We start from the raw sequence: 21,013 nt of genomic DNA, 5'->3' as shown, positions 1-21,013 counted from the left end.
ACATTCACCATCCATGGTTGCTTCACATTGTCTGTGTTAGAGGGGTGGCAGCCACAGGTGAGAATGGGTGCCATGGCAGAAGTGGCCACAGCTAGGTACAAGGACACTAATTTGCCTACAGATGCCTTCAAATGGTCTGTTCACTAAACCTGTCCCTACAACAGCAGATAAGAGGTGCAGAAGAAACTTTGGTGCTGGTCGATTCCCTATATCAGATTTAATTGGCACCAGGTACAAGGGTCAAGTATATTAAACCAGCAACACAGTTATGTAGTTTAGGTTCACCTGAATATAAAACCTCTTTCCCCATGATAAGATGTACATTTATTGCCAAGAATATGTAAATATCAGTTTGGAGCACTGTCTGGACCCAGGTGAGATTTCATTAGAGCTCCCTGGCCCTGTCACACGAAATGGGGTGGGAAAGGAGGGCGTACAAGAGCAGTGTGGAGCACAGCGGTTTGGAACAATGGAGCCGCCCTCAGTTCTCTGCTCATTGCATATTGTGAAATAAATTAATATCTTGGCAAAGAAGACCCAAATTATCGTAGAGAAATGGTGTTACAATAAGATGTGTCTAACTTAACTGCGCTACTGGTTTACTATGCTGTGCTGCTATAACGGCTCTGACTATTCCTAACACGTCTGGAAGTTGTTCCAGACTAAGTAGTGATGGGCTTTCTATAGGATAGACATCGGAGCAATAGTAGTCTGGATTCACACCTGCGCTCGATCACCACCATTTGGGGATTCCGTCACTATTCCACTTGTGAAATGCAAAGACTCGAGCAGAAACCTGGCAGACCCCATTATAATCTATTTTAGTGGGTAACTGCTTTTTAAACAGATTGGGTTTCTGTTTTGAATAACCAAGACCCCAATGCAGATGGGAACCTATTGTGATACCGGGCTACCTTCCCCTAATAATCTGTTCTCAGCAAAATGGCTGTACACTGTAGTGTCTATACAGTGCTATTCAGTGGCTGCCATTAGTCTGTCTATCCTACAGGCCCATAAACATTATATAAGATATTGGACACCTGTAACCGTTCCCATGTGTTGTAAACAGGTGGATTACAATGGGTTAAAACTGGAAAAAACCCACCTGATGGTGTGAGGTCTACCATCATTACACTGAACGCCAATCATATCTACACACCCTTGCCCCGCCCCCATCAGTCCAAGGCCACGGTGTAAACTCTACCACCATTACACGGAACTCTAATCCAATGTACCCCACCCCCCCATCAGTGCAAGGCCATCCTGATAAACACCACCCCAGAGAGAATAAATAGTCAGAGCAGCGTGGAAGAAATCGCCAGGTGCACCAGATACAGGTAAGTGCTACATATCACACTGACCCTACTTCACAGAGCCCTGCACTACACCGCCATTATTCCTAAGGCTAAAGCCAAAGTCAGAGGGCATTCACACGGAGTAACACGGCGTTGATTCTGACACAATAACTCACGTAAGAATCAGCGCCGCAAAGCAGAATCCCAGCAGAAGGTGACATTAGACATTTCTCCATTGACTTTGAAAAAAATTGGAAATAGATGGCAAAAAACACATCTCAGAAACAGTTAAGACTGGGCCACGTCTACCATGCCCTCTTTTTCACAACAATCGGTATATAACTGAGAAGTAAGGAGACCAATGGCTGGAGTTTTGGGATAGGAAAGCTACCCCATGCCATCTTCTTTGCCGGATTTTACTAACTTCCCATCTGCTTTCTATTGGTGAGAGGCCTGGACGGCAGGAGGTCAGCTCAGCTCTCGGACTCTTCTCCATGCTGTTGTGTTAGATGCTGTATATTGTTTAGCATAGTCTTACTGAAACACACAAGACCCTCCATGAAAGGGATGTTGTCTGGATGGAGCAGATGTTGTTCTACCTCTATATAGTGCCTTTCAAGATGTGTTAGTTGCCCCTTCATGGGCATTATTGCCACCCCAGACCATCAGAGATGCAGGCAGGACTGGCAACAAGCTGGATGGTTCTTCTCCTCTTTAGTTTACAGGACATGGAGATCATGAATTTCATATTTTGATTCCCACGACCACAGATTTCCATTTTGCCTCAGTCCATTTTAAATGAACTTTGGCCCAGAGAAGATGGTGGCTCAGTGGTTAGTACTGTTGGTGGCTCAGTGGTTAGTACTGTTGCTGGCTCAGTGGTTAGCATGGTTGGTCAAATCTGACCAAAGGAAACATCTGCATGAGTTTGTACATTTTCCATTTATTTGTGTGAGTTTCCTCCCACATGCCAAAAAAATAGGTAAATTTGCTTCCCATGAACAACGGACCCCACAGTGTGTTAGGAATGATCGCCCCTATGGCAACCACTGACTTCCCTGCTCTACAATTCTCTCTGCATCGTCCTTTGTGCCTTATAAATGTTTGTGATTGTGGATTCTTCTTTGGATGATACAGCTTTAACTTGCATCTATGAATTGCAGAGTGAACTGTGTCTACAGACAGAGATTTCTGGAATTATTTCTGGGCAGTGCATACCTGTATTTAATGTAGGGCAGCCCGAGGGCCACAGATCACATCCAATATTACTGGCATTGTCCCTTGTGCTCATAAAGTTCCTAGATTCTCTGAATCTTTTTATGATATTATGAACTATAGGTGGTGAGAAATTCAAAGTCTTCACAACTTGATGTTGAGAAACATTTTAGACGCAATTTTTCACCGATTGGTGATCATATTTGCTTCTGTCAGACTCCGCCTCTATTACATGCTTTTTTTATACATGAGTCCCCCTTTGACAACAATAACAAAGGATTATGTCCCGCCCTTCCTATTTCCGGTCGAAGATCTCTTTCCGGTTTTGAGAGTTTGCCATGTCTAGCAGTGGTATAGGCATACTGTTTTGTGGTTACGACGAGCCTGCTGCAGAACCTCATTTGCTGAATGCTATACAGTATATATATTCATTTGCCGAATGCTATATATATATGTATAGCATTCGGCAAATGAACACTGATTCTGCAGCAGGCACGTCCTTGCTACGGGCAGGCAAGAGTTTTTCTCATTGGAATGAATAGTCCGATGTTAGACTCCGCCTCCTGAGACGAGCCTCTGGCAGAACCAGCGTTGATTGGCCAAATCACTGGCCACTGGCCAATCAACGCTGGTCTATTCATTTCAATGAAAAAAAGTCAACTGGTAACAGCATACTTACCTGCTCGTAGCAAGGACGAGCCTGCTACACAATCAGCCTTCATTTGCCGAATGCTATACACTGTATAGCATTCAGAAAATGAGGTTCTGCAGCAGGCTCGTCGTAACCCGAGGACCATACCCTGAAGTACATACCCAGTCCTGGTTAATTCACTAAGGAACCGGAAGTTTTCTTGCCGCCCTTCCATTGCGCATGCGTCTACCGGAAGTTCGCAGGGGGACTCATGTATATACACAGCAATGCAATTTAGTTGAAAATTTACCCTACAACTGTTATTCATTAGCATCATTTACTTTTCCACCCGTTTATTAACCATGTCCCAACTTTTTTGAGATGTGCCGATGCCATCAATTTCTAAATGAGTTAATTTTTTTAAAATGAAATGGAAAAATGTCTAATATTCGCCTTCTGGTATATGGTCTATGTTCTGTTGTATGACTTTTATCTTCTGATATGTGATATATGTTCTATCGTGTAACTTTCACCTTTTGATATGTTCTATTGTGTAAGGCCTACTGATATGTATTCTATATTCTGTTATGTAAATTTCACCTTCTGATAGGTGAGCTATGTTTTGTTATGTAACTTTCACCTTCTGATGTGTGCTCTAAGTGCCAAAAGAGGGTGTAAAAGTGCTTCACCCACTGCCCTATAAAAAAAGCTCTCATAGGCTACTATAGGGTAGTGTACCTCTTGGTGAGAGATTATTGACTACTAGACATGTCTCCATGATGCACTCGAAGCCATTTTGCCCAGTTGACAGACATTTGAGAGGGGTGCATGACTGGACTGAGAGAATCAGGATGGGCAATCGCACATGGCGAACAGACTTTAAATGGCCCAGACAGATTACCAGTAGAGAGAATTGTTTGATCCACCAACAAGCACCAGTGAGTGTAGTAGTAATGGGATATAAAACTATATAAGTATTATGTATTTTAATATCTCAGTGCCTTCTTGGTTCGGATACATCTTTGCTCGCTACTATTCTTCTATAAGTTCAGCTTTTCACTATTCCAGAACTACATCGGCTTCATCCCCCTCCCCATTATATCATCACTATTCCTGACCATAGAGATGGCTCCCTGTTCCGCAGGTCCCTTTCATGTCTTTTTTTTTTCTTTCTTCTCTCCAGGATCCTGTCAATCATGCTGCGTTTCTTCGCCTTCCTTGCCCTGTGTGCTCTTGCACAATGTAAGTACAAAAACTAAGGTAGGATCATATCTTCAGGTTCAACATTGGCCCTGTTAGAGCACTAGTTTTTGCTGGTGGATGCCACCCAACACCACCACCTAACCTAAGGATGGTCAGAACCTGAAGTATGCTGATCAAGGGTGATAAAACGGTGCTCTGCAGATGTGACCCCAATCCGGGTACTCTGAACAGTTTATCTGCATCCAGGTTAAACTGATTTTTTCAGCAGTATTGCACTTTTGCACAATGTATGTTCTTTATATCTGCCACTACACCAGTAGATAAGGACTGAAGAAGAGATCGGGGACTTTTAACATCCAGCTTCATTTAATGGGAGTCTGTCATCAGAACCATTTCTATTAAACTATAAGGACAGTCAGATAGTTGTAGTTCACCTGAATGAAACACTTTTTCTGCTTCGTTTTCTGAAATATTATCTAATTCCTGATATGCTAATTGGTGCAATGAAGGCATCCCAGCTCTTTCCATTGCACCAAAGAGCTACATACCTCCCAACTTTTGAAGAACTGAAAGAGGGACAAAATGTGCGGCAAATTTAGCCCCGCCCACTTTTGTGTTGACTCCGCCCACTTGTTAATTTTTCATGTGCCCGCACACAGTATAATCCTCCGACAGTCACCCGTAAATTATATGTCCCCCCTCTATCTCTCCCCCAGTTTCATATACACCCTTCATCTGCCCCCAGATTCATGTCCCTCCATCTCTGCCCCCAGATTCATGTCCCCCCTCCATCTCTGCCCCCAGATTCACGTCCCTCCATCTCTGCCCCCATATTCATGTCCCTCCATCTCTGCCCCATATTCATGTCCCCCCTCCATCTCTGCCCCAGATTCATGTCCCCCCATCTCTGCCCCCAGATTCATGTCCCCCCATCTCTGCCCTCAGATTCATGTCCCCTCCATCTCTGCCCCCAGATTCATGTCCCCCCTCCATCTCTGCCCCCAGATTCATGTCCCTCCATCTCTGCCCCCAGATTCATGTCCCCCCATCTCTGCCCCCAGTTTCATGTCCTCTCCATCTCTGCCCCCAGATTCATGTCCCCCCATCTCTGCCCCCAGATTCATGTCCCCCCATCTCTGCCCCCAGATTCATGTCTCCCATCTCTTCTCCCAGATTCATGTCTCCACATCTCTGCCCCCAGTGTCATGTCCCCTCCATCTCTGCCCATAGTGTCATGCCGTCCCCTCCTTCATCTGCCCCCAGATTCACGTTCCACCTCCACATTAAACTTACCTTCTCCTTCTGGTTTGCAGACGCGATGTCACATGTCACATCGCATCTGCAAACCAGGAGCCCGCGGCAGCGGCGAAGCGAGGAGCTGACACAGGTCAGCTCCTCGCTTCAGCCGCATATGTGTCAACGAGAGAGACACGCAGCGGCGAAGCGAGGAGCTGAACTGTGTCAGCTCCTTGCTTCAGCCGCATATGTGTTCAACTCAGATGTGCGTCCAGCACGCAGATCTGAGTTGAAATCGGGACATACCTCCCTCCACCCGGGACCGTGGGACATGTCACCCAAATCGTGACTGTCCCGCGGAAATCGGGACGGTTGGGAGGTATGGAGCTATGCTTTCCAGCACCGTGTCTCATCCTTCGAAACTGACATGTACGCTGTTAGCATAGCAGGGAGAGAGCACTTGGTGCGATGAGGTCAACGGCGATGACCTCATAAGTGTGTCAGGAAAAACAGCCAATATCTCGGCAATAGAGGAAACGACAAGGAAGGATAAAAAGGGATTTTTGCTCAGGTTTAACCCAAATATCTGACTGTTAAGGGCTGTTGTGACAGACTCTCCTTAATATCCTGTAGGTAAAACCAGTCTCAGGACTGCAGTAATAGCAATGTTTCTGTCTTCATCCCACAGGCTGCCCCACCATCCTCACTAAATCCCAATGGGGAGGACGTGCTCCAACTTGCAGGACAGCAATGGCCACTCCAGTCACCTATGTAGTAATCCACCACACAGCTGGAGCCGCTTGTTCCTCACAGTCCACCTGCATTACTCAGGCCAAGAACATCCAAAACATGCACATCAACAGCAACGGATGGTGTGACATAGGCTACAAGTAAGTGGCGCAGTCTCATAAGCCCAGGGATTCACCCACATCACATTGGTTCTAATCAGGCCTTTTTGTTCGGCAGCTTCTTAGTCGGCGGAGATGGCACAGTGTTCGAGGGCCGTGGCTGGACATCTGTCGGTGCTCATGCTCCAAACTACAACTCCAACTCCATTGGTATCAGCTTAATCGGAACCTTCACAAGTGAGTCTGGGAAACGTTGGGGAGTTTCATAGAAGACACGGGTTTAGTTTATAAAATACACATATTCTTGGTGCCAACTGTGCAAAGTAATAACGTAATGGACGAGGCCTTGGCGCTTTCTGGAGAGAGAGAATTACTGACCAAATCACTATTTCTCATCATTATTGATCCCATCACATGAAGGTCTTGCCATGTGACAAACAGTCCATATTCCTGCTCCTGCTGGACCAGTTTTCAGGCTGCCCTTTATGGACTATTTAGGGTACATTCACATGGAGAAATTTGTAGCTGATTTTGAGGCCACTCGAAATTCCATCCCGAGACTTGGCATCAGGAAAAAAGCACAATGTTTTACAGTATCAGCAAAGTGAATGAGATTTTATTAATCTCATCCACACATTGTGGAAAAAAAGAGCTGTGATAGAACATGTTTTTTTTAAAAAAAAAAATAAAAAATGCTGCATGTTAACTTTAGCTGTGGAGTTGTCAGTGATTTTCCTCATAGATTTGATAGGGGAAGGAGAGACGGTAGAGAGAAATCTCAGGCTGAAATCCGGGTCCTTAGACTCCTAAGCCAGGTATCAGCTAACAACATGATAACTTCTGTTGTGTTATTTCAGGCAGTAACCCCACAACCGCAGCTCAGAACGCTGCCAAGAATCTCATCAGCTGCGGCGTGTCCAGAGGATACATCAAGTCTGCCTACATCCTGAAGGGACATCGTAACGTCACAGCCACCGAATGCCCTGGAAACACCTTCTACAACACAGTGAAGACCTGGCCCCGATTCCAGGCTTAAGACAGATTCCAGACCTGAAGTCTTATTTAGGGTTGTTGGAGATTTGTAGAGATCTGTAGGCCAATGCTGGACATGTTGCGCTTCTTGTGTCTGTAGCATTCTGGCATTGCTGTATTATACACTCACCAGCCACTTTATTAGGTACACCATGCTAGTAACGGGTTGGACCCCCTTTTGCCTTCAGAACTGCCTCAATTCTTCGTGGCATAGATTCAACAAGGTGCTGGAAGCATTCCTCAGAGATTTTGGTCCATATTGACATGATGGCATCACACAGTTGCCGCAGATTTGTCGGCTGCACATCCATGATGCGAATCTCCCGTTCCACCACATCCCAAAGATGCTCTATTGGATTGAGATCTGGTGACTGTGGAGGCCATTGGAGTACAGTGAACTCATTGTCATGTTCAAGAAACCAGTCTGAGATGATTCCAGCTTTATGACATGGCGCATTATCCTGCTGAAAGTAGCCATCAGATGTTGGGTACATTGTGGTCATAAAGGGATGGACATGGTCAGCAACAATACTCAGGTAGGCTTTGGCGTTGCAACGATGCTCAATTGATACCAAGGGGCCCAAAGAGTGCCAAGAAAATATTCCCCACACCATGACACCACCACCACCATCCTGAACAGTTGATACAAGGCAGGATGGATCCATGCTTTCATGTTGTTGACGCCAAATTCTGACCCTACCATCCGAATGTCGCAGCAGAAATCGAGACTCATCAGACCAGGCAACGTTTTTCCAATCTTCAATTGTCCAATTTCGATGAGCTTGTGCAAACTGTAGCCTCAGTTTCCTGTTCTTAGCTGAAAGGAGTGGCACCCGGTGTGGTCTTCTGCTGCTGTAGCCCATCTGCCTCAAAGTTCGACGTACTGTGCGTTCAGAGATGCTCTTCTGGCTACCTTGGTTGTAACGGGTGGCTATTTGAGTCACTGTTGCCTTTCTATCAGCTCGAACCAGTCTGGCCATTCTCCTCTGACCTCTGGCATCAACAACGCATTTCCGCCCACAGAACTGCCGCTCACTGGATGTTTTTTCTTTTTCGGACCATTCTCTGTAAACCCTAGAGATGGTTGTGCGTGAAAATCCCAGTAGATCAGCAGTTTCTGAAATACTCAGACCAGCCCTTCTGGCACCAACAACCATGCCACGTTCAAAGGCACTCAAATCACCTTTCTTCCCCATACTGATGCTCGGTTTGAACTGCAGGAGATTGTCTTGACCATGTCTACATGCCTAAATGCACTGAGTTGCCGCCATGTGATTGGCTGATTAGAAATTAAGCGTTAACGAGCAGTTGGACAGGTGTACCTAATAAAGTGGCCGGTGAGTGTATATCTACCATACATGCCACTGCAAGAAACCAATAAACAACCAGTGGAATAAAATGTTTGTGTTTGAATTGCTGTGAAGGTTAAAAAAAGGTATGCAGGCAACAGAGGACGTGTAAAAGATAAAAAAGCATGTCTACTTCCCTGTATCCTTCCCTCAATAGGAAGTATAATTGGTGGACGGGGGAGACTAAAGGGGTCACTGAAGCTTATAATAGTGCTGCCCTTATAAATCAGAAGCTGCTGCATAAAGTCATGTATGTCAGAGTTTCACACCATACATACTACAGTATGCTCTCTCCAGAGGCGGAGCTAGAGGTTCAACACAGGTGGGCAAACATATCCGAGAGGGCCCCTAATATTACCACCATACAGTGACCATACAGTGATAGATATCAGCTGCACACAGGACTCTGCCGACCAGGAGTGAATACAGTACAAAATATCTTTAGTGACTTGCAGGCAACATCTTTGTAATCGTTCACATCCAGACCGCCATGACTACTTCTACCAGCCGTAACTTCTCTCTGTAAAGTTTGCAGCACAGACGTCTTTGGTTCCTCACTTTTTCAGGCACCTGACCCACATTGACCTCACCTACACAAAGTTCCCTGCCTGCTGCTACTCCCATTTATATAACATATAGTATGAAAATCCCCTGAGAATCATTTATATAACATATAGTATGAAAATCCCCTGAGAATGAATAATACCCCTCCGTGTATATCTTCAGATTAATAATGCTTCCCGTGTTATTTTATAATACCTCCTGTGTGCCCTCTTAAATTAGTTAGGACCCATGTGCCCCATCAATACCAACTGTGCCCTTTAAATTAATAATGCCCTTTAATTTTTAATTAATGCCCACATGCCACCTTATATTAATACTGCCCAATTCCCCAATGGTTAGTACCCCCTAATACCCCTTGATGGCCACGCGCATAAAAAAAGGTATGCAGGCAACAGAGGACGTGTAAAAGATAAAAAAGAATGTCTGCTTCCCTGTATCCTTCCCTCAATAGGACAACGGCTGCCATTCACTGCTCTCAGCTGTAAACTGAGCTGATTGGCTGTACCAATTCTGTTCATCTGACGTCACCATTGCATGACTAGGTGGGCCAGCATAAGAGAGGGGGGAAGGTACAGGTAAGTATACATGGAGGGCTACCTACTAATACACTACTGTCGTGTCGCCAATTCAGCTATCAGTTTTGCCAGTATCTACCTCCGTTGCAGAGATATTGGTGCACTGTCAGACTTACACATCAGCCTTACACATCAGCGTCATCATTGTGCATTGAAGAATAGTTTTCCCCCAGGAATTAGTCCCCACCCACCGGAAGTCACAGCAGACACAAAGTCCTACATGCAGAACTTTGTGTCCGTTGAAAAAAAAAACAGTTTCCAGGTGGAGAGGCTGAAAACGCTCACAGGCGCTCACCTTTTAAGACCCATTCAAATGAATATATTTTAAAGCTGACCGCTCGCAAGCCGTCTGTTGTCTGGTTTCCCCAGGATTTACAGCGGACACCCCGAGGCAGACAGCAGCGGCAGTGTGAACGCCGCCTCAGTGTTTTTATGTGTATTATTAGTTGATATGGAATTTTTAATGAGCTGCATATTTATTTATTTGTTAGTTATTGTTTACACTTGATAAAGGGCGTAGCCAGAAAACACGTAGTGTTAATTGTCAACAAGATTTGAAAAGGACTCTACACCATCCGGTCCCTGTGAATCTGTGCACACTTCATCCAAATTCCTTCCATACCCATGGGTCTTGTACCTTGTTGGTCCATTGTGTGATCCATCCCTACATGAAGGCTCTGTGTCCTATGGGTCAGGACGACCCTGAGATGTATGCCTGCTCATAGCCATAGTGCACTGCGGAGACACGATCAGGGATAGCAGAGTCTGCTGCACGTTCTTATACCTCAAACACTTCTTCCCTCCAAGTCTATTGGGTAGTTTGCTGTCTGGGATTGACCCCTGAACTAGATGTCTCTGACTATTGTATAACAGCATGTACAACAGCCAGTGGACATCAACACAGTCCCGCAGCACAATGTACAGTCCCCACCCTCAGGGTCGTACAGCAGGTCTATATACATTGCTGTATAGTTAGGATTAGGGGGGTTCACACTAGTGCTGCTGTCCGCCCTGTGGTTCCATCAAAAAGCCCCGCAAAGCTGCTTGGGGTTCGTCTTGCCAGTGGGTCAGTTTAAAAACCCATTCATTTCAATGGGCTGTTACAGCAAACTGCCGGTGTCCGTATGCAGGCTGTCTGCCGTGAAACCGCTTTTTTTAGCACGGACACAAAGTCCTGCATGTACGACTTTGTGTCAATGCAAAAAAAAAAACGGATTTCGCTACGGACAGGTTGCATACAGACACCTGCGGTTTGCTTTAAAAACCTATTGAAATGAATGGGTTTTTAAACTGACCGCTGGCAATCCGTCCCTATGCAGTTTTGCGGGGCTTTTCGGCGGAATCACAAAGGGCGGACAGCGGCACCAGTGTGAACTCCCCCTTACCCTCCACCTATAAACAGTGTCCACATGGTTCATAATCTCATTTATTACAAGTCAGATGTGATCACTAGACCCATCACTTCCCTCAGGCGGATCGGCCCCCCTCATACACACATTCTCCATCTCCTGCCTTCCATCTCTCTTCCTACTAGGTGACTCTTCTTGGACACACACCAGGATTTCCAGGAGGATGTAACTGAGGTATAGGGATCTCCTGGATTCTTATTGGTTGATCTCTCTTAACACATTACACACTGTGCCTATACGGATGCTGCTGAAAAAGGGGGCAATAACCTGCAGCACAATGAGAGGCACAAAACAGGGCCCGGCCAGGAGTTGTTCTCCTCTGCCCCGGGTCACGCCTCTTGGGTTTAGTTGTGAGGACTCACAGCCCATACAGCTCCGGATGAGCAGTCCTGGTGCAGCCCCAGACTCTTCTCTCCAGGGCTGCAGATACCACAGGAGTCGCACGTACAGCAAAAGTATACGAGACGTCACCATAGTAACGGAGAGCGGAAGTGACCCCGCGCTCCTGGAAGCGGAAGTGAGCGGCCTCAGCGCGACAAACGCCGGAACAACGTGAAGAGGGAAAATGTAAGTGAGCCGGGGAGAAAATCATGTGCAATATATACTAGTGTATAGCAATCACATGTAATGTACAGGGTGTGATATATACAGTGTATAGTAATCACATGTAATCTATACTAGTGTATAGCAATCACATGTAATGTACAGGGTGTGATATATACTAGTGTATAGAAATCACATGTAATGTACAGGGTGTGATATATACAGTGTATAGAAATCACATGTAATGTACAGGGTGTGATATATATACTAGTGTATAGCAATCACATGTAATGTACAGGGTGTGATATATACTAGTGTATAGCAATCACATGTAATGTACAGGGTGTGATATATACAGTGTATAGCAATCACATGTAATGTACAGGGTGTGATATATACTAGTGTATAGAAATCACATGTAATGTACAGGGTGTGATATATACAGTGTATAGAAATCACATGTAATGTACAGGGTGTGATATATACAGTGTATAGAAATCACGTGTAATGTACAGGGTGTGATATATACAGTGTATAGAAATCACGTGTAATGTACAGGGTGTGATATATACTAGTGTATAGCAATCACATGTAATGTACAGGGTGTGATATATACAGTGTATAGAAATCACGTGTAATGTACAGGGTGTGATATATACTAGTGTATAGAAATCACATGTAATGTACAGGGTGTGATATATACAGTGTATAGAAATCACATGTAATATATAATGTACAGGGTGTGATATATACTAGTGTATAGCAATCACATGTAATGTACAGGGTGTGATATATACAGTGTATAGAAATCACATGTAATGTACAGGGTGTGATATATACAGTGTATAGAAATCACATGTAATGTACAGGGTGTGATATATACTAGTGTATAGAAATCACATGTAATGTACAGGGTGTGATATATACAGTGTATAGAAATCACATGTAATGTACAGGGTGTGATATATACTAGTGTATAGAAATCACATGTAATGTACAGGGTGTGATATATACAGTGTATAGAAATCACATGTAATGTACAGGGTGTGATATATACAGTGTATAGAAATCACATGTAATGTACAGGGTGTGATATATACAGTGTATAGAAATCACATGTAATGTACAGGGTGTGATATATACAGTGTATAGCAATCACATGTAATGTACAGGGTGTGATATATACAGTGTATAGAAATCACGTGTAATGTACAGGGTGTGATATATACTAGTGTATAGAAATCACATGTAATGTACAGGGTGTGATATATACAGTGTATAGAAATCACATGTAATATATAATGTACAGGGTGTGATATATACTAGTGTATAGCAATCACATGTAATGTACAGGGTGTGATATATACAGTGTATAGAAATCACATGTAATGTACAGGGTGTGATATATACAGTGTATAGAAATCACATGTAATGTACAGGGTGTGATATATACTAGTGTATAGCAATCACATGTAATGTACAGGGTGTGATATATACTAGTGTATAGAAATCACATGTAATGTACAGGGTGTGATATATACAGTGTATAGCAATCACATGTAATGTACAGGGTGTGATATATACAGTGTATAGAAATCACATGTAATGTACAGGGTGTGATATATACTAGTGTATAGCAATCACATGTAATGTACAGGGTGTGATATATACAGTGTATAGCAATCACATGTAATGTACAGGGTGTGATATATACTAGTGTATAGAAATCACATGTAATGTACAGGGTGTGATATATACAGTGTATAGAAATCACATGTAATGTACAGGGTGTGATATATACAGTGTATAGAAATCACGTGTAATGTACAGGGTGTGATATATACTAGTGTATAGCAATCACATGTAATGTACAGGGTGTGATATATACAGTGTATAGAAATCACGTGTAATGTACAGGGTGTGATATATACTAGTGTATAGAAATCACATGTAATGTACAGGGTGTGATATATACAGTGTATAGAAATCACATGTAATATATAATGTACAGGGTGTGATATATACTAGTGTATAGCAATCACATGTAATGTACAGGGTGTGATATATACAGTGTATAGAAATCACATGTAATGTACAGGGTGTGATATATACAGTGTATAGAAATCACATGTAATGTACAGGGTGTGATATATACTAGTGTATAGAAATCACATGTAATGTACAGGGTGTGATATATACAGTGTATAGAAATCACATGTAATGTACAGGGTGTGATATATACTAGTGTATAGAAATCACATGTAATGTACAGGGTGTGATATATACTAGTGTATAGAAATCACATGTAATGTACAGGGTGTGATATATACAGTGTATAGAAATCACATGTAATGTACAGGGTGTGATATATACTAGTGTATAGAAATCACATGTAATGTACAGGGTGTGATATATACAGTGTATAGAAATCACATGTAATGTACAGGGTGTGATATATACAGTGTATAGAAATCACATGTAATGTACAGGGTGTGATATATACAGTGTATAGAAATCACGTGTAATGTACAGGGTGTGATATATACAGTGTATAGCAATCACATGTAATGTACAGGGTGTGATATATACAGTGTATAGAAATCACGTGTAATGTACAGGGTGTGATATATACTAGTGTATAGAAATCACATGTAATGTACAGGGTGTGATATATACAGTGTATAGAAATCACATGTAATATATAATGTACAGGGTGTGATATATACTAGTGTATAGCAATCACATGTAATGTACAGGGTGTGATATATACAGTGTATAGAAATCACATGTAATGTACAGGGTGTGATATATACAGTGTATAGAAATCACATGTAATGTACAGGGTGTGATATATACTAGTGTATAGCAATCACATGTAATGTACAGGGTGTGATATATACAGTGTATAGAAATCACGTGTAATGTACAGGGTGTGATATATACTAGTGTATAGAAATCACATGTAATGTACAGGGTGTGATATATACAGTGTATAGAAATCACATGTAATGTACAGGGTGTGATATATACAGTGTATAGAAATCACATGTATTGTACAGGGTGTGATATATACAGTGTATAGAAATCACATGTAATGTACAGGGTGTGATATATACTAGTGTATAGAAATCACATGTAATGTACAGGGTGTGATATATACAGTGTATAGAAATCACATGTAATGTACAGGGTGTGATATATACAGTGTATAGAAATCACGTGTAATGTACAGGGTGTGATATATACAGTGTATAGAAATCACATGTAATGTACAGGGTGTGATATATACTAGTGTATAGAAATCACATGTAATGTACAGGGTGTGATATATACTAGTGTATAGCAATCACATGTAATGTACAGGGTGTGATATATACTAGTGTATAGAAATCACATGTAATGTACAGGGTGTGATATATACAGTGTATAGAAATCACATGTAATGTACAGGGTGTGATATATACAGTGTATAGAAATCACATGTAATATATAATGTACAGGGTGTGATATATACAGTATATAGTAATCACATGTAATGTACAGGGTGTGATATATACAGTGTATAGTAATCACATGTAATCTATACTAGTGTATAGCAATCACATGTAATGTACAGGGTGTGATATATACAGTGTATAGAAATCACATGTAATGTACAGGGTGTGATATATACAGTGTATAGAAATCACATGTAATGTACAGGGTGTGATATATACAGTGTATAGAAATCACGTGTAATGTACAGGGTGTGATATATACAGTGTATAGAAATCACATGTAATGTACAGGGTGTGATATATACTAGTGTATAGAAATCACATGTAATGTACAGGGTGTGATATATACTAGTGTATAGCAATCACATGTAATGTACAGGGTGTGATATATACTAGTGTATAGAAATCACATGTAATGTACAGGGTGTGATATATACAGTGTATAGAAATCACATGTAATGTACAGGGTGTGATATATACAGTGTATAGAAATCACATGTAATATATAATGTACAGGGTGTGATATATACAGTATATAGTAATCACATGTAATGTACAGGGTGTGATATATACAGTGTATAGTAATCACATGTAATCTATACTAGTGTATAGCAATCACATGTAATGTACAGGGTGTGATATATACAGTGTATAGAAATCACATGTAATGTACAGGGTGTGATATATACAGTGTATAGAAATCACATGTAATGTACAGGGTGTGATATATACAGTGTATAGAAATCACGTGTAATGTACAGGGTGTGATATATACAGTGTATAGCAATCACATGTAATGTACAGGGTGTGATATATACAGTGTATAGAAATCACGTGTAATGTACAGGGTGTGATATATACTAGTGTATAGAAATCACATGTAATGTACAGGGTGTGATATATACAGTGTATAGAAATCACATGTAATATATAATGTACAGGGTGTGATATATACTAGTGTATAGCAATCACATGTAATGTACAGGGTGTGATATATACAGTGTATAGAAATCACATGTAATGTACAGGGTGTGATATATACAGTGTATAGAAATCACATGTAATGTACAGGGTGTGATATATACTAGTGTATAGCAATCACATGTAATGTACAGGGTGTGATATATACAGTGTATAGAAATCACGTGTAATGTACAGGGTGTGATATATACTAGTGTATAGAAATCACATGTAATGTACAGGGTGTGATATATACAGTGTATAGAAATCACATGTAATGTACAGGGTGTGATATATACAGTGTATAGAAATCACATGTATTGTACAGGGTGTGATATATACAGTGTATAGAAATCACATGTAATGTACAGGGTGTGATATATACTAGTGTATAGAAATCACATGTAATGTACAGGGTGTGATATATACAGTGTATAGAAATCACATGTAATGTACAGGGTGTGATATATACAGTGTATAGAAATCACGTGTAATGTACAGGGTGTGATATATACAGTGTATAGAAATCACATGTAATGTACAGGGTGTGATATATACTAGTGTATAGAAATCACATGTAATGTACAGGGTGTGATATATACTAGTGTATAGCAATCACATGTAATGTACAGGGTGTGATATATACTAGTGTATAGAAATCACATGTAATGTACAGGGTGTGATATATACAGTGTATAGAAATCACATGTAATGTACAGGGTGTGATATATACAGTGTATAGAAATCACATGTAATATATAATGTACAGGGTGTGATATATACAGTATATAGTAATCACATGTAATGTACAGGGTGTGATATATACAGTGTATAGTAATCACATGTAATCTATACTAGTGTATAGCAATCACATGTAATGTACAGGGTGTGATATATACAGTGTATAGAAATCACATGTAATGTACAGGGTGTGATATATACAGTGTATAGAAATCACATGTAATGTACAGGGTGTGATATATACTAGTGTATAGAAATCACATGTAATGTACAGGGTGTGATATATACTAGTGTATAGAAATCACATGTAATGTACAGGGTGTGATATATACAGTGTATAGAAATCACATGTAATGTACAGGGTGTGATATATACAGTGTATAGAAATCACGTGTAATGTACAGGGTGTGATATATACAGTGTATAGAAATCACATGTAATGTACAGGGTGTGATATATACTAGTGTATAGAAATCACATGTAATGTACAGGGTGTGATATATACTAGTGTATAGCAATCACATGTAATGTACAGGGTGTGATATATACTAGTGTATAGAAATCACATGTAATGTACAGGGTGTGATATATACAGTGTATAGAAATCACATGTAATGTACAGGGTGTGATATATACAGTGTATAGAAATCACATGTAATATATAATGTACAGGGTGTGATATATACAGTATATAGTAATCACATGTAATGTACAGGGTGTGATATATACAGTGTATAGTAATCACATGTAATCTATACTAGTGTATAGCAATCACATGTAATGTACAGGGTGTGATATATACAGTGTATAGAAATCACATGTAATGTACAGGGTGTGATATATACAGTGTATAGAAATCACATGTAATGTACAGGGTGTGATATATACTAGTGTATAGAAATCACATGTAATGTACAGGGTGTGATATATACTAGTGTATAGCAATCACATGTAATGTACAGGGTGTGATATATACAGTATATAGTAATCACATGTAATGTACAGGGTGTGATATATACAGTGTATAGAAATCACATGTAATGTACAGGGTGTGATATATACAGTGTATAGAAATCACATGTAATATATAATGTACAGGGTGTGATATATACAGTGTTTAGTAATCACATGTAATGTACAGGGTGTGATATATACAGTATATATAGAAATTACATGTAATATATAATGTACAGGGTGTGATATATACAGTGTATTGAAATCACGCATAGTATATAATGTACCGGGTGCAATATATACTGTGTATAGAAATTGTGTGTAACATATAAGTATTGTAGAGACAAATATGTATAAAATACAGTATGTAATGTGTAATAACCTGTACAAGGTAAATCATGTAATAAACAAATAGTGTAATACCCACATAATGAGTAGTACAATGTGTACTCTGTATTATATAGAGTGCCCGCACATATGCCTAGATTGACTACTGGGGTTACGACTAGACACTGGCATAAACATGGCGCATTTTCAGTGCAATGTGGCACACTTTTGTTTGTCTAGTTTGTGCTAAAGTTGTCAATGTGCTAGACGTGCAGGTGTGCACATTATTATTTTGCATCCATGCCATCCTGTCTCACAGCCACTGGATAAAGAATGTCACAAATGGCATGGCATATAAATAGGGGGCGTGGCATGTAAAAAGGTCCTAAAATAAGTTAATTTGACGTAATCAAGGTAGAATGTCAATTCATTGATGTAGGTCCAGTCCATTTATTTTACCTTCCTTCACTTTATGTATCCCCAGGAGTCTCCTAAATAAGCCGAAGAGTGAGATGACCCCGGAGGAGCTGCAGAAGCGTGAAGAGGAGGAGTTTAACACAGGGCCCCTGTCGGTGCTCACACAGTCTGTGAAGAACAACACACAGGTGCTCATCAACTGCAGAAACAACAAGAAGCTGCTGGGGAGGGTGAAGGCTTTTGACAGGTGAGTGTGTGCAGCCTGCAGAGGAGGTTGGTATAACCCCCCCACCCCCAAAATATTGCCTCAGTCTTACCTGGTGCCTCATTCTCCCTACAGACACTGTAACATGGTCCTGGAGAACGTAAAGGAGATGTGGACTGAGGTCCCTAAAAGCGGCAAAGGAAAGAAGAAATCCAAGCCAGTCAACAAGGACAGATACATCTCCAAGATGTTCCTGCGAGGAGACAGCGTCATAGTGGTCCTCAGGAACCCACTGCTGGCGGGGAAGTGATGATGTCACCACCTGCATCGCCCTGCCCTTTCTCACTGTTGTTTCACAACTCTGACTCTTGTGTTTTTTGGGGGCTTTTACAATTTTTGTTATATGTTTCTCAGAGCTGGTGTATCCCATGGTTTTCATTTGATTTTGTAATAAACACAATCTGTAGATTTGAGATCTGGAGTCCCTGTGTGGGGAAGGGGCACCATCTGCAGGGTAGGGGGTACTGTAGGCAGGTTGGTGAGATACAGAGGTCTGCAAGGTGGGGGAGTAATTAGATAGTTGCACAGTCTGTGCAGGAGGCTAGTTTGAAGCACCAGTGGTCGACTCCATATACAGCGCCTGTTATCAGGGGTTATTCGGTTTCTAACATTAACGGCCTATCATGCGGACACCCAGGACCTCCGCAGATCACCGGTACCCAGACATTACGGCTCTCAGTATTGTTTACATACTGTGAGCTGTGCTGCTCACTTACCATGCAAACTCTAGTGGCGAGGGTGAGTACTGTAGCACTGCCCCATGGATTTCAATGATAAACAATACTGTGATCTGCACTGTCTAGGTCCTGGGTGTCAGTCCCCGCAGATCTATTACTGATGGCTTGTCATAAAGATAGGCCATCAGTATGAGGCCCGGTTCACATCTGCACATGGGGACCCCCGAAGGGAAACCTAATCCACATAAAAAAAGCGGTTACCTTAGGAAACCTGCAGACCCCATAGACTATAATGGGATCCGTGTGATTTCCACACAAAAAATGTAGAGAAATGTGCTGCTTGCCAGACATGCAAAGAGGGGAACGGAATGGCCCAAACGCAGATGTAAAACAGGCCTTAGAAAATAGATAACCACTTTTAAGGCTCTGTATTTTGATTATATTCCTGAATAAGCCAGGGTTTAACAAAAGACCAGTTACAGTCACGTCACAGATGGAGCGTATTATGGATCGCACGGACTGGATAACAAGCAGAACATGTCCAAGGTGTGGCCAGGAACCATCCTGGGTGTATAGCTGCTTGTGTGCCTGCCCCCACCTATTACCTGGTTTACTTTGTACCAGAATTTTGTTGCACATTGTCTCATGGTAAATCCATGGTTGCGCTTGTCCACAAAGCCTAATATAATGAATGAATGTATAGCACATGGGGTGAGTTTTTTTTTTCCCCCCTGCAAATCAATGATTCATTAATCTTAGTACAGCTGTCCCACTGTGATTTTTTTCCTTTGTTGCGGCCGATTGTAATAATGACTCATGAAAGATGGGAGCCCGGGAAGGGGGGGGGGAGTCGCAGTTTATTTCACCGAGAATGCTCTCATCGCAGCATTGTATCATGGTTGTTTCAGTCCTAAAGCTGAAATTGTGAGGATTGTAAATTTTACCAAAAAATAACATCTGACGAAGTGATCTCCTAGGTGCCTACAATCTAATGCCAGCCATAAGGTGGAGGGTGGCTGATTGACACCGATCACATTACTCAAGTATAGGACCCTGCACAGACATGGATCATCCCTACAGCGGCACTGCTGTTATATGTAGTGCAGGTTATGGCCATCTTTGGAACTACAGTAACAGACTACACATTCAGAATCCCATAGTCATTGTACACAGCATGTTGCGGTTGCTCTGTGTTTTGGGAATCCCTTACAGCTAAACTCATCAGGTTCTAGTGTTACAGATTGTAGGAGTGTCCCCCAACCCTCTGCATCTGCC

General features: G+C 41.7%; 2 protein-coding genes across 2 annotated transcripts; both read left to right on the top strand.

Moving 5' to 3' along the window:
* The first annotated feature begins 4,319 nt into the window (after positions 1-4,319).
* PGLYRP1 (peptidoglycan recognition protein 1) lies at positions 4,320-7,590 on the top strand. The gene is made up of 4 exons (XM_075258803.1): positions 4,320-4,383; positions 6,269-6,470; positions 6,547-6,665; positions 7,286-7,590. Exons 1-4 carry the CDS (start codon positions 4,338-4,340, stop codon positions 7,462-7,464), a joined length of 546 nt encoding a protein of 181 aa, XP_075114904.1. The 5' UTR covers positions 4,320-4,337; the 3' UTR covers positions 7,465-7,590.
* Positions 7,591-11,834: 4,244 nt separating this feature from the next.
* Positions 11,835-19,474, top strand: SNRPD2 (small nuclear ribonucleoprotein D2 polypeptide). The gene is made up of 3 exons (XM_075260422.1): positions 11,835-11,924; positions 18,864-19,043; positions 19,137-19,474. Coding segments are annotated over exons 1-3 (357 nt in total). The 5' UTR covers positions 11,835-11,922; the 3' UTR covers positions 19,312-19,474.
* Positions 19,475-21,013: the final 1,539 nt, after the last annotated feature.

This window comes from Leptodactylus fuscus, chromosome 11 (assembly GCF_031893055.1).
Source record: "Leptodactylus fuscus isolate aLepFus1 chromosome 11, aLepFus1.hap2, whole genome shotgun sequence".
NCBI classification, from domain to species: domain Eukaryota; kingdom Metazoa; phylum Chordata; class Amphibia; order Anura; family Leptodactylidae; genus Leptodactylus; species Leptodactylus fuscus.
Note: the sequence above shows the minus strand (reverse complement) of the source record. Positions and strands in the feature narration are given on the sequence as shown.